Below are 13,783 nucleotides of genomic sequence, written 5' to 3' on the forward strand. Positions count from 1 at the left end.
GGAAAAAAAAAGAAAAAACAGAACGGGAGGAGAGGGGCGGGAACTTGAAAAGGATTTCAGTATAAAAAATAAAAAAAACCAAAGACAACTCCTCTTGTTCCCTTTGAAACCATGGCTTACTGAAATAATAAAACTCATACGATTTTGGTCTCTATTGTGACGCATGAAAGTCATCACGCACTTTAGTATTATTGCCAGAAAGGTGCATTGTAACAGATAAATTAAAATAAACAACAATTGAGATTCTCAGAATATGTCAGTATTCTGATATATAATATACCCCCCCCCCCCCTCCCCGAGTTTAAACCACTATAATTGTATATTTTGCAATATAATGTGATTGAAGGCAGAACTTCCTAATGTTCCTGACATTATACACTGTGTGCAGAACATATAGGCAAGTTGTATTTTTGTTGATTTATTTCATTTGTTTTTTACAACTAACGTGCCCTAACTGTATCTAAAACACTAATAAAGCTCAAACCTGGCTATTTATTGACTGATCATGAGGCAACTGAATGAAAAACAGCTATTCTCTCACCTCGCTTCTGTATTTTCATCTGTTTAATTGAAGATAATGATAATGAAACTATAAACATAAAACATTTCTAACATTTCCACAAAATGTTTGTGAAAAGGAAATACCCTTCTTTTCAAAAACCGTCCCAAGACTTCCATCCATGAAGTCTGAATTTCTTCATCAGCTCATGATCAACCAAAACCTCCAGACTCCTTCATTCTGAATCTCCCATTTAAGAAGAACACGGATGTTCTAAAGAGGTTTCAGTCAGGAGAGACAGGCGACCGTGTCTTTCCCCTGTCCTCTTTAAGGTCTTTACTGACAAGTCATTCAAGTGAGGTACTTTGACTGTCCTGTATGAACTTCATAGTCTCCTTGAAAGAGGCAGGGTTTTTTTTCGGTACCATCTCACCTCCCACTGGAGCTTCATGCCGGTTACTGATCCAACCACAAGAGTCAACGTCATTTCATCAGTCCAGTGAAAAATCTCTCTTCAAATATTTCTTCACTCAGTCTTGACATTTCAGCTTCTGTATGTTGTGAGTTCGGCCTCCCTTCCCTTGCCCCTCTGAGCACCTTGTACTTCCTGGTCCTCCATGTAAATACAGTCCTGCAATGAGCCAGCACTGGAGGACAACCGGCTCCTTGTAGCTTCACATTTGAATTGTCAGTTTTTCGCAGTTGAATTGCATCTTTTATAATTTTGTTGAACCCAGGCTTCAGTTTATTTATGAGATATAATAAAATGAGTTAACAAGGTATGCGTGGTGGTAAACTGGATCAAATGACAATCAAAGTTCAAGCAGGCGTCTATGAAACATGTTTCTTTTATTGCTTATTAAGAATACAACTTTGCAGTATAAGCAATGAGAATGTACAACTAGGTTACACCGGCGACTGGTCACAACATTTTGACACTGCGCCTGGGGGGGGGGGGGGGGGGGGGGGGGGAGACGACAATAATCCTATTCAATTAAAAAGTCTAGAGTCAGCCATGACAACACTTTCATAAAAAAAACAAAAACCCTCCTGGTTGCTCTCCATCTTTGGTTCTATAAGACAAAAAAGTATTTTTTTTAAGTGTAGCTCATTATCAATACTGTAGGTGGTGAGAAAGAAGAAGCAAGGTGTACTCAAACTCACTTTATTTCTCTCTTTAAGAAACCTCAATACTCACAATCTCTCCAGAGAACCACTGAACAGATATATCTTTAATAAAGATGACTCTTTATGTAAAAATCACACACACACACACGGTGATGACAAAAAAAAAAAAAAACTGGTGCAGTAAATGATGGAGCCAAAACATGAACAGAGCATTCGCCCCCCAAAAGAAAAAGTCATGGACATTCACCGGGTTCCGTGACGCATCCAGAAATCTACAAATTACAACCAAATACTGAAACATTCAGACAGGAGGAGAAGGAAAAAAAAAAAAGCTAAATCAGGTTTAATCATCACGACCCCCTCCACTCCCCCTCCCCCCTCTGTCAACCGCATTATTGTCCTTTCCACATGTGCACTTGCTCCGCCAGCATGTCAAACGTGTCCCGTGTCTGCTGGCGGCAGCGCGTCCCACCGAAGGGGCGATCCAGACAGGTCGAGTGGCGTCCCGGGGGAGGGGAGTGTTCATATGTCGTCTTCGTCTTCATCGTCGTCCTGAAAGGAGCAGGACTGTTGGGAGGTACTTGTGGACGGCACCGCCATCTCCACTTGTTGGGTGGCCTGTTGCATCTGCAGCCACTCCTGCTGAGCCAGCTCCGCCTGCTGCTGCCGCGCCTGCACTGACCCACACAAAATACACGTCAGGGGCTTTTCCTGGAGATACGAACTCCACCGGGACGGTGGCGAGCGCAAGAACTCCCCAAGTGCAGTCAGCACCACTCCCTCAGTTAACACTCACTTGCAGACCTCCAACACATTTTCAGAGGGATTTTGCTTCTTTTGGAGATTCTTTAATATTGAGGAGGACAAAAGTCAGACGGACTGTAAACTATTTTCTGCCAAAATATCAAGAGGAGGCGAAAGATGGTTTGTACGACATCAGCAACTTAATCACCGGAAACATTCAGAAATAATGGAAATTATGTAGTTAGCCTTTAGGGCCACTAAGGGGTGCTGTTGTTTGTTTATCTAATACAACCACACACACGTGCTTGCAGAGAACAATATAAACATTAACAATGGACACTCGTATAGACAGATGATGAAGGTGGATTGTTATTAAAGTGACAGTCAACTATAAAACTACCAAGTCCCAGGAGAATAACACATTAACACTGTTGTTAGTGTCCATCGACTGAGCATGTGCAGAACAACTATTTACTACAGCTGTGGTGTGCATGCGCAGTAGCAGCGTTTTAGAAAAGTGAGCGCCTTTTCAAAATGTTCCACTTTGGGATTTCACCCCCCCAAACGTAGCATTTTCAGTTGCTCTGAGCACCGTCGTAAACAGACTTCCACAATGATACAAATGTTTAGCATTTCCACTTAAACGTTGACGTGTAAACAAGAACTTATTCAGCACGTAGCTTCATCTCATTGAGCTGAGCGACAGAAATATGAAAAAAATAAATCAACCCTCAGAGGATAGTAATACTTTCCACTTTCTCAAAAGAGAGAAAAATATTACTTCCAAACGTTAATGTTTAGAGACCATCGGTACATAGTTTTCCTAACTGAGGCCAGAACATCAACGGCCGCCTCATTTCAATTGCTTTGTACAATACTTGATATTGTATTACCTTCTCTGTGCATGTGTTTGCTCTTATGCTCCGACGAGTTCTTCTGGATTTGATCTCTTTTGGTGCCATTGTTTATGTAAAACTTATAACTCACATTACACAGACATTCAAATCCAACATTTATGTCTACAGCTATTCATATTTTACCAATTTATGCCATATTTCACACATGTACCACAGCTGCAACATATATTCTTATTTTATTACCACCATAGGACATATTTCACCTTTTAAAGTTGTTTTTATTTTATGTTATTATATAGCAAAATATTTCCTTTTATTATCATTTTCTGCTTTTAGCTACGTGTTCAGAGGCAATATTGTTAATTTGACCAGCTTTTTTTTTTTTACTTTTAGTTCTGTTTCAATCCTGATCTTTACATTTAATGAATGAATGAATGGTTTATTTCGGTTACAGTTTCAGTGCAAAAGTTGACTTTTGTGCATTCAGTTTATAGTGCTTTGACGCACACCTTATTTTTGTTTAAGGTTAAGATTCTCAATCGCCATTCAGTAAACACTGAATTGTCTTAAGTCTGAATGGTGCTATACAATTAAATTTGCCTTGCCTTCCGTTTAGTCAGCCTTCCCATTCTAATAATCGTTTTAGCCTTCATCTTCCTCTGAGAATATGGCAGTACTGCATTGTAATTCGTCTACAGTTCTTCCTGGGTAATCCCGGCCTGCACTGAGCATCACGTGATAACCGCTTGTAGTCCCAGCACATGTATGCCTTTTTTTTCCCCCTTGTAAGCCCTTGTCTTATTGCCGGGTATTTCTTCCGCGAAGAGCAAACATTTTGTGTTGAAAATCAGCGAGAAGCTGGAACTTTGTGATCTGGCAACATCGCGGCAGCTTTCCTACAGAGATACACAGCTCAAGTACTGTACTGGCTGGCAGAGTATTCAGAAAATAGGAGATGGACTTGTGAGAGGTTCAACAAGTTCATCTTTGTGTTTCTGCAGGAGAATATTTAGATTCATGCACTTTCGCTTTGGAGTTTTCATAGCTGGAGCTGCCCTGCTGTGTTTCAGCCACAAGGTGGCGTCCTGAGAGCAGAAGATGTAAAAGACAAAAGACAAACCGAATTCTGATAATGTGTTAAAGTCTGTCATGATAAGAAACGTTCTGCATCTTGAATTGAATACATATAGAAAAACTATTAATATCCATCCAATCATCTTCTGTACCTCTCTATCAAACTTGTACAGGCAGTAAGAGATCAGTGATCCATCACAAGGCAAATATTCACTTCAAGGGGCAATTTAAAAACACAACAGGAACCTCAAACGCATGTTTTTAAAAACCTGCGGATGGAGAATTTCTCAGGGAGAACATGCAAACTCCACATTAAAAGGCCTCCAAACATATAAACCAGAGGTCTCCAACCTCTGTCCTCGAGAGCCCCTGTCCTGCGTGTTTTAGTTCTCTCCCCGCTTCAGCATACCTGAATCTAATGATGATGTCATCACCAAGGTTTTGAAAAAGCCCAATAACGAGCTCCTCATTGCAATCAGGTGTGCTGCAACTGGGAGAGAGCTGAGACATGCAGGACAGGGGAACTTATTTTCATCCAAATAAAAGTTTAAAATAATTACCACACCGTTGAACATGCCATGCTGTGCGTGTAGTACTGAAAAATATATTACCACAATATTTGTTTTGATTCACAACACACTGTGTTGCCAGCATTTTTAATATCCAGGCTATTTGTGTTACACAGACACAAGAGAAAGCATTTCTTCCCAGCACCATCTGGATGATTGAGATAGAACTGTACCTGGAAACCTGAACTTCAGTACCAACATTTTAACAAGTCACTCAGCAATGCACCACATTTGGCAAAGTGTTGAATGCATTTAAATCTTAGATTTCACACTGAAACTTGTCACACTACATTTGAGGCCCGTTGACACGACATCCAGTGAAAATGCAAAACTGCCGTTGTGTTTTGCGTGTCCATTTAAAACATAGAAACGACACCGGAGATGCAACTTTTCAAAATACAGTTCTTCTGCACATGCTTAGTAGATTGACAATAAAAACAATGTTTCCTTCAGAGTGTCATGACCCCCCGTCTACATCCTCCTGGGACTGGGAGGTTTTATTGTTGAGTGACACTCTCCATTGTTAATGTTTATAGCGTATTGTTCTTGTAGTCATGTGTGTGTGGTTTTATTACAAAATCAAAACAGCAGCCATTAGAGCCCCGGCTTAAATGCCAACTATGTCATTTTCATGTAAACGAACGTTTGTTTTCAAAACGTTGCTGTGTAAATGCTACACATTACTTAAGCAGAAATGCAAAAACTATGTATATTCATCTGAAACGTCACGTAAACAGGGTCTTGAAACACATGGTGATGTTTGTGACCGGTCTGGTTGACTGTTTGGTACGGTACCTTGGCAAATAATTCCTGCTGCTGTCTGAGAAGCTCCTCCTCCGGTATGCCCAGGTTCTCCAGTCGAGAGTTGGCCTTCCTTCTCTTCAGTGCTACAGTTTTACACTCCTGGACAACTTCTTTTACGTTGGCAATGTACGATCCAAAGCCGAGGCTCTCGAGCGCTGCGACAAAAGAGGAGAAGGTACAAATAGTTACTCTGTAGTTTCAAACTACAAGAGGGCACACATGACGCCATAAGTTGCATTTCAGTCAGAAACATCCTAAAACTGAGTTTCAAATCTGTTCGATAAAGGTGATGGGAAGTTACCTGATATTAGTTACAGAGCAAATTAGTTAGATATGCGATGGTGCACATGAGCTGCACATGCATGTAAACATAATCATCCAAACTGTCAGTCTTGCGCGTCTATATGTACATTGCACGAGTTGATGAGGCGATAGATGCACAATATTGTGCAGCCCAAATATTAATTCAGTTCTATTCAATTTAATACAAAACACCACACTAAGTTACCTGAAACTTAAACAAGGTAAGAGTTGGTACGGTACATAGCATCAATTCTTGCATGTTCTACCTGCACCAGCATTTTCTCAAGGTGTTTCCACAATCCAAAGATAAATGTTAGTTTACAAGATCATGAATGAATGAATGAATGAATGAATATTATTTCGAACATGTATAAAAAAGATGTAACTATTTGTACATACAAAAGAAAGAAAAAGTAAAAAGAAAATTAAAAAGTAAACATAGAGCCAATACATGACAAAACACTGCGCATTGTTCGAAAAAGCTGGTGGTGTTTGTGTGTGCTGTGGTGGATTGATGATTTATCCATGTTTCTACCCTTTATACGCTTTAGGTCTCACACCTGATTACAATGAGGGATTTATTGTTGGGCGATGAAATCCTAAACAGACTGAAGTTTGTTGAAGCAACATGTCTAAAAGACATTGCAGGATTCCCAGGACCATGGTTGGACTATGAGCTGGATCCAGCTGGTATAAAACATGCATGAATGTATGGTGTGAACTTGGGCTGCAAAAAAAGATTTTAAAAAATGTGCAAGTTTAACATAAACACAATATCAATATGCATGATACAGATATTGCAAAATAAAACAAAAACTGAGTGAGCTGTAAAAATGTGTTTTTATGCACCGTGCATTCATGCAGAAAAACAAATCTCCCTGCACACGGACATTATCATCAAACACTTAAACGTATGTTTATGCTTTTTGCTAGGTGCGCTGAGTAACTTGAAAGCAACAAGAGTGAATCCAGATGTCAGAGTAGGGGAGACAAGCTGAAATTGAATGTTTAGAAAACAAAATGTATTACTAGTTGTAATCGTGCACTGCATTGAGATTAGAAGCTGGTACTTTCATCACCATGGTGTGCATAACGAGCAGGTTAATGAAGCCAAATTGCTGGTACAGATCAAACGCTATACAGGGTGTGGTTATTTTTAACTGACAGAACAATCAGTCTTTGGTAGTGAGCCATACAGAATACATGAAAGGAAGTCTTTGCCAAGCCCTGGAGTGTTCAGAACAGAGCTGCAGGACTGGCTCTCCATTGCTCTATGATGAGTAAAGTTCATGTCGTGCAAAGGAAAACTGCTGGATAAAAGGTTAGCATGCAGTCTTATTCTTTATATTCTCCACAAGCTCACATGATTATAATGCCAGACCTGCTACAAGATGTAGTTTGACCCCACCTGATCCTCGAACCAATGCAGGAGAAAATGGTGTGAATGTGTCTGTATTAAGTCATTTTTTGTGTGTGTATTTGATGTGTTTATGAATTTCACGATTGATCTATGAGTATCATATAACTGGTGTATAACTTTCTGGACCCCAGGAGGAATAGTTGTCACTGCTGTGGCAACCGACGTAGATCCCGAAACAATACCAACAAACTCTAAACATCCCCAGTTTGAAGTCCCCCCGCAGGGATCAGGTGCAGCCACACACCCACTGTGCAACACTCACCGCTAATAACATGCTCCGGAGATATGGTCTTCTTATCGGACTTGTTGCATATTTCGTTGGCCTCCGACGACACCAGATGGATGAACTCCGTGCAGCAGTTGACCACCAGCTCCCGGGCGTCGTTGGCCACCCGCACGTTCGGAAGGGTTTCTTTTATCATCTTGTTGATAGCGGCTCTCGGGATGGTGAGGTCGTCGTCGTTTCCAGAGGACGAAGCCATCGTGGCAAGTGCAAAGAAAAAAAAGCAAAGAAACCCACGCAGAGAGCGAGAGAGCCGCTGGAGTAGCCGAGTAGCCTCCTCCAGGGTCGACTTCAGTTTCCTCAAACTTCACCGGCTGAGCTAGCCTGCTAACTGTGCTAACCGTTAGAACGGCAGGAGAGCTACAAACATAGAACGCGATAGGGGGGGGGGGGGGGGGGAACAACCTAAAAAGGTCTAAGTTAAAGTACAAAAAAGGAAGACACGCTTGGGAGGGGAAACCGTCGGTACAATAAAAGAGGGGGGGGAAGCCCGGTCAGCTACTCACCGAGCCGGCTTGCGGCGTTACCGGGAGCGTGGTGGAGGCTAGGCTAGGCTAGGCTAACAATGAGGCGCATCCGGCGTGTGGAACTGAATGTTCCAGAGACGCCGCACAACGGTGAAGCCGCCGGCCGCCCTACCACGCAGCCGCAAAGCAACCACGCATTTTACACACGCGCAAGCGCACGGACACTTGTTTTTAACCTTAATATGTAGGGTCAACCATGGAGGCAACACCAGCCCTCAGTTTGTCCGAATACAACGACGAAGAAGAAAATAAAAGCGGGCCACTCGTTGGTACATTAAAATGCGTTTGAAGCACCCCAGTCAACAGGTACCGCCACCTACTGTTCGTGCAGAGACAGTGATGGGAAGGACACCTCTTTTAGAAGAGTCGGTTCTTTTTGGCTACATTCATTAAGATGAGTCCGTTTTTTGACCCGGTTCAGTAAAAAGTCTCAGTTCTTTTGGATCATCTCACTAAAAAGAGTTTGTTCTTTTTTGCTCGGGTCACTAAAAAGAGTAGTTTCTTATTGGCTCTTCAGATGTTTTTTTGTTTTTTTTTGCTTGAATTAAATCTTTATTCATACTTTATAACTTTTACTGGTACTATACTGATGTATCTTAATTTTTACTGGTACTATATTGATAGCCTTTCTACTACTACTACTACTTGTACTTTATTGATAGTTTTTTGAGACCATTACGGGTACTTTATTTATGCATGTTAAACAACTTCTGGTTCTTCATTGATACTTTTTAGCTCTTACTGGGACTTTATTGATACTTTGTATCTATTGCTGGTACTTTATTTATAGTTTATTAAACTATTACCGGTACAATATTGCTACTTTTATCCACTAATTCCGTTAGATTAATTGCTACATTTATCTATTACTGTCCATTTATTGCTACTTTTGACTCTTATTGGTACTTTATTGATACATTTTTAACTACCACTAAAACTTTAGTGATACTTTTCCACTATTGCTGGTACTTTATTAATACTTTTCAACGACTACTGTCCCTTCATTTGAAATATTACAGATACTTTATTAATACTTTTAACTCTTACTGTTATTATCACACATACATATTATCCTCTCTCTCTCTCTCTCTCTCTCTCTCAGACATACAAATACACACAATGACTGTCACGATTTCAACTTATGTAATAGCGGCAATATGAAGCAGATATGCAGCAGGTAGCAGGCACACTCCAAATTTCATCCCAAATTTTCTATTGATTGTTATTCCCTTATGGACAAACTCCCGGTAGTCAACTGAAATAGTACTACGTAATCAGAACTCGACACTGGACCTCTTAACAAATTGCAGAGATCAGCCACCAACAATCCTCCACCCTGCATCGTGAACACTGGTGTCTTTCAGTGCTGTGCTTTCACTACGAACTTTTCCAAATCACAAATACCGTCATAGAGTTTGAATCCCACAACAATGGGTCAGAATGCAGTGCTGAGGTTGGAAAAGTCAGACTGTCTGCTGTTACGCAGAGTTAAAAAAAAACAACTCAACACCACGAAGATAAAGAAAATCAAAATGGACTTCAGGAACAAACAGCTGCGGAGGGACAGCTTGGGAACAGTAAGTGTTGTGTCTTTGGGCCTAAGCTCTTAAATGAGCTTGGGCCCACAGAATGCAGCAGCTTCTCCGCATCTGTTTGAATCCCAGATTACGGCGTAAACACCTTACATCACACAAACACAATGTGTCACGGCGAGTGGGCAACATGACACGTGGGGTGTTTCCAAAGTTCTCCTCAACGCTGCATTATTGTCCCGTTACTGACACCTGCGAGGAGACGGTCCACAACCATTCGTGGATTTTCATTTCTTTATTTGTTTCAACATTCACAGTCGCAAAGGGGGACATCAAATGCTTGAAGACAATGCAGATACAGGATGACGCGTGGACTTAACTGCTCTACTCCTTTTCCAGGGTGAAGCTCTTTCGACTTCTCCAGCGCAGCAGCTTGAGGAAGTTCAAGCTGGCGTTGAAAACCTTGTCGTGCTCGAAAACCATCTTGTAGAACGTGTCGATTGGAAGGTCGCCATTGGGGTCGGCATATTTCAGCGTGGTCATGGGCGTGTAAAGGGTGTTGGTCTGATGGCGGAAAGGGGGATTCTCCATGGTGATGATCTTGAAAGTGTGCTAGGAAGTGAAGCACAAGTAAACACGGACCATGAATACAGATTAAGGACGCTGGACCATAGACATTTTTTTTTTCCGAACAGTTTGAGGGAATGCTTGTGGTTTTTCTGCACCTCGGCTACATCCTCGGCAGTCTGCCCGAGGGTTTCAAAGATTTGCTTGTAGTTCTTTAGGTAGATGTTCACGAACATGTCGGCAGTCACTTTGTCGGCTTTGCTCAGATCTGTTTTCATCCCCTCGTCGAAAACCTTCCTCTCAAACTCTGTTATCACCGGCCCTGGCTCTATCAGGCTGATGCTACCAGAGGGATATGAGAGAAGCACAAGTGTGTGTTTGTAACCAACGTGACAAACTGGAATTATCACGTGGACTGCGGGAGCAAAGGGGAAACGTCGCGTCTTACTTGAGATTGAACCTCAACGCTTGGACTGCCAAGCTTTCACAAAAGCCTTCCACCGCAAACTTGGACGCCGCATAGACGTCATTGAATAAGATCCCTACAGGGAAAACGGCAAACGTTAGAGCGACTGTCTCATGAACAAACACCCTCAAGGTGAACCGCGAGTGGCTCTCCTCACCCTGAATGCCCATCACGCTGCTGATGACCACAATGTGGCCCTTTTTCCTCCGCTTCATGTCAGGCAGGATCTCCTTCAGCAACCGCACAAGGCCGAAGAAGTTGGTGTCCATGACTGTCCTCATCTCCTCAATGGACTGACACTCAATCGGGCCAATCAGACCCATCCCAGCATTACTTACTGACAGAGGAGGTGAAGAAGAGAGGAAACTCTGAAGATGACGTTTTGTTTATCGATGGTAAATTGCTGACTTTCACTGTTGTCATGGTTTGAAGCAAAGTGTTTCACGAAATATCGAATTTACAACTTTATCCACCAGCTTTAGCAAAATCTTCACAATACAAGGCTGCTTCATTTTGTTTTTGAATTATACAAAAATAAAGTTATATTGCATGTAACCCGAACCCTAACCAATGACATCTGATCATATGGTGTATACAATAAAAATATGAATTAATGCGAATATTCCTAATTTAAAAAAAAAAAAATTCTCTCATTAAGAGTTAAGTTTGCAGACTTACTGAGGATATCCACCTTGCGCTCAGGCAGGCTGTCCACACAGGATTTGATGGAGTTCTCATCACATACGTCCAATTGCTTGATCTCCATAGTCCTGCCCAGTGTCCGACCGGCTTCCTCGACCAAGGCCTCTCCCTTACTCAGGTTCCTCATGGTAGCATAGACTACAACAGACAAAGACCTGGTAAATTAAATTAAATTAAATTAAATTAAATTAAATTAAATTAAATTAAATTAAATTAAATTAAATTAAATTAAATTAAATTAAATTAAATTAAATAACCAAGAAAGAATCATTGTATCTAAAGCAAAAAAATAAAAGGAGGTAGTTTTTTAATTTATTTCCTTACAAAAAACCAAACAAACAACCCAATATACTTCACTTTAGTCCAGCAGTAGCCAGCAGAGTGTCAGTGGGTACATGGTTAAAAAAAAAAAAAAGTCGCAAAATAATTCAAAACTATCAAAATGATGTGACGAACACGAGATTGTCAGCGATGTGTTAATAGACCTTGAACTGTTGAAACCCACTCAGATGAAGATATATTAAAATAAACATCAGGGTTTTTTTTTCTATCCCACCAAATCATTTGTAACCGAGTATCTCTCCAGTGTGGCCATCGGGCCGCAGCAAGTCACCGTCATTCCCAGTTTGTCTTTTGCATTTCTGTCAGTTTTCGGAAGTTTGTTTATTCGATATTAATATATCAGCGCTCCATGCTCTGTTATGTTTATCATTCAATAGGACAGGTTTATGACTGCACCGAGGACGGACTACTTGCTGGATTTCTAAAACTGGACAGGCTTGGTCAGCCTGCTAACTTCAGTATTCAAACCTAAAGCAAAACGCACAACTCTTGATTTCCTTTAAGAGACTTTTTTTTCCTTTAACGTTCTACATATAAAAGTGCCTTCAAAGTTACATGGCATAAGCACTCAGTTTCACCTAGGTTGGAACTGTCTGCAAATGCAACCATATTCTCGATAATGCTGGCCGCGATGTTCACGGCATTAACACATTATTAATGCTATTATTGAATTGCCATGCATCAGGAACACGTGACCACCTGTGGATAATCCACAAGCCTTGGTGGATGGAAGCCGATGACACTGAGGCTTTCCGGTTATACCGAGTAAACCAAGGTGTCATTTCTGGAAAGAAGCAATGTATTTTAGGTCAGTGCTTACATCAATCCAACAAAATAGGCGATCTGGTTTAAAACATCTACATTTTAGAATATCACGGTAGGTTGAATAGACTAATGCAAAGTTTGAATTCATTCATTTGTTACGAAAGACATAAAGGTTTACCGACACGACTGAGATGTACTGTATGTTCCCAAGTTCTACAAGCCTAAATATAGAAGTAGCTTTGAACACATCATCCTGTTAAAACGATCTTAATTAAGGCCACAGGATAGTTTTCAGTTAAAGTCCATCTTGTGTAGTTTGGCACCGTTGATATTTGCACTACAATTTGATTTTCATTGAGTAAAAACAACTGAATAAAAGAAGAGTATGATATGAAATCTAAATATTCTATTACAAACACGTTTTTCTGACCAATATGAATAAGAGTTCAAATTTTAAATATTCATTTCTATTAAATCACACTTTGAGTTTGTCAAGGCCTCGACATTTCCTTAAGAAGCAAAGATAATAGCGAAACATCCAACTGTTAAGACTCTGATATTATCAACTGTATGTGTAGGGTGGATGCAAAAATTTTAATTGTGTGCCACTTATACTCCTCATTTGTACGACTAATATCTACATTATTTGAATTTGACCCTGAAAATTGAGGCCCTGCAGTGCGTGCAAACTCTACTCATCAAAAAATAGACATGAGTGATGAAATTGAAAGCTCAAGAGAATCCAAATGAAGCATGACAGCATTTCAAAGAACCAAAGAACGACGTAATGAAATCCTCTCAGCGGGTTTAAAGAAAGCCTTTTCAAACCAAATTTACCCATGAACCTCTTCTTCTCGTCTTTTGCGATGCGGGCAGCCAGAGCGAGGCCAATCCCGGAGGAGCAGCCCGTGATGAGAACCACCTTCTGGTTCATTGTTGACCGCTCTCAGTCTTTGCTTTGGATCTCCAACAGCAGATGAGGCCCGAGAAGCGAGAGAAGTGGCAAGGGAGGCGCAACGTGGAGTCCCTTTAAAAGCCGACTCTCCCCTAATCCACAAGTCTGCAACTCAGCAGATATGCCCGCATGCACATGGCCTGAAGATTAACCGTCCAGCGTGGCCTCCCCCTCTGGCTCCGCAGTATAATGAGGATTTATGCCAGTGATAACGATGTGCAATGAGTTGTAACGTGGAAAACCTCA

The 13,783-nt window shown here is 41.1% G+C and overlaps 2 protein-coding genes across 4 annotated transcripts; both read right to left on the bottom strand.

Annotated features, from left to right (window-relative positions):
• Positions 1-1,328: 1,328 nt before the first annotated feature.
• Positions 1,329-8,464, bottom strand: dr1 (down-regulator of transcription 1). Its single transcript, XM_080473124.1, has 3 exons — positions 7,661-8,464; positions 5,667-5,830; positions 1,329-2,299 (listed from the first exon to the last, which is right to left on the bottom strand). The coding sequence occupies exons 1-3, from the start codon at positions 7,878-7,880 to the stop codon at positions 2,150-2,152; spliced, it is 534 nt and encodes a 177-aa protein (XP_080329250.1). The 5' UTR covers positions 7,881-8,464; the 3' UTR covers positions 1,329-2,149.
• Positions 8,465-9,162: 698 nt separating this feature from the next.
• LOC308115562 (retinol dehydrogenase 8) lies at positions 9,163-13,651 on the bottom strand. 3 transcript variants are annotated; one of them, XM_080473123.1, is made up of 7 exons: positions 13,420-13,586; positions 12,517-12,601; positions 11,452-11,613; positions 10,931-11,110; positions 10,756-10,849; positions 10,466-10,649; positions 9,163-10,352 (listed from the first exon to the last, which is right to left on the bottom strand). In XM_080473123.1, exons 3-7 carry the CDS (start codon positions 11,600-11,602, stop codon positions 10,125-10,127), a joined length of 837 nt encoding a protein of 278 aa, XP_080329249.1. In that variant the 5' UTR covers positions 11,603-11,613; positions 12,517-12,601; positions 13,420-13,586; the 3' UTR covers positions 9,163-10,124. The 3 variants fall into 3 exon arrangements, with proteins under 3 accessions (XP_080329249.1, XP_080329248.1, XP_080329247.1); XM_080473122.1 differs by lacking the exon at positions 12,517-12,601 and having other exon boundaries at positions 13,420-13,651; XM_080473121.1 differs by lacking the exon at positions 12,517-12,601 and having other exon boundaries at positions 10,756-11,110.
• Positions 13,652-13,783: the final 132 nt, after the last annotated feature.

This window comes from Lipophrys pholis (assembly GCF_963383615.2).
Source record: "Lipophrys pholis genome assembly, chromosome: 10".
Lineage (NCBI taxonomy): Eukaryota > Metazoa > Chordata > Actinopteri > Blenniiformes > Blenniidae > Lipophrys > Lipophrys pholis.

Coding starts and splice junctions, on each gene's coding strand:
- dr1 (XM_080473124.1), bottom strand. CDS start 7,880: ATGGCTTCGTCCTCTGGAAACGACGACGACCTCACCATCCCGAGAGCC. Junction 5,831..7,660: donor TCCGGAGCATGTTATTAGCG/GTGAGTGTTGCA, acceptor CTTTTGTCGCAG/CGCTCGAGAGCCTCGGCTTT. Junction 2,300..5,666: donor AGCAGGAATTATTTGCCAAG/GTACCGTACCAA, acceptor GGGTCAGTGCAG/GCGCGGCAGCAGCAGGCGGA.
- LOC308115562 (XM_080473121.1), bottom strand. CDS start 13,516: ATGAACCAGAAGGTGGTTCTCATCACGGGCTGCTCCTCCGGGATTGGC. Junction 10,650..10,755: donor GCGTTGAGGTTCAATCTCAA/GTAAGACGCGAC, acceptor TCCCTCTGGTAG/CATCAGCCTGATAGAGCCAG. Junction 10,353..10,465: donor CTGCCGAGGATGTAGCCGAG/GTGCAGAAAAAC, acceptor TTCACTTCCTAG/CACACTTTCAAGATCATCAC.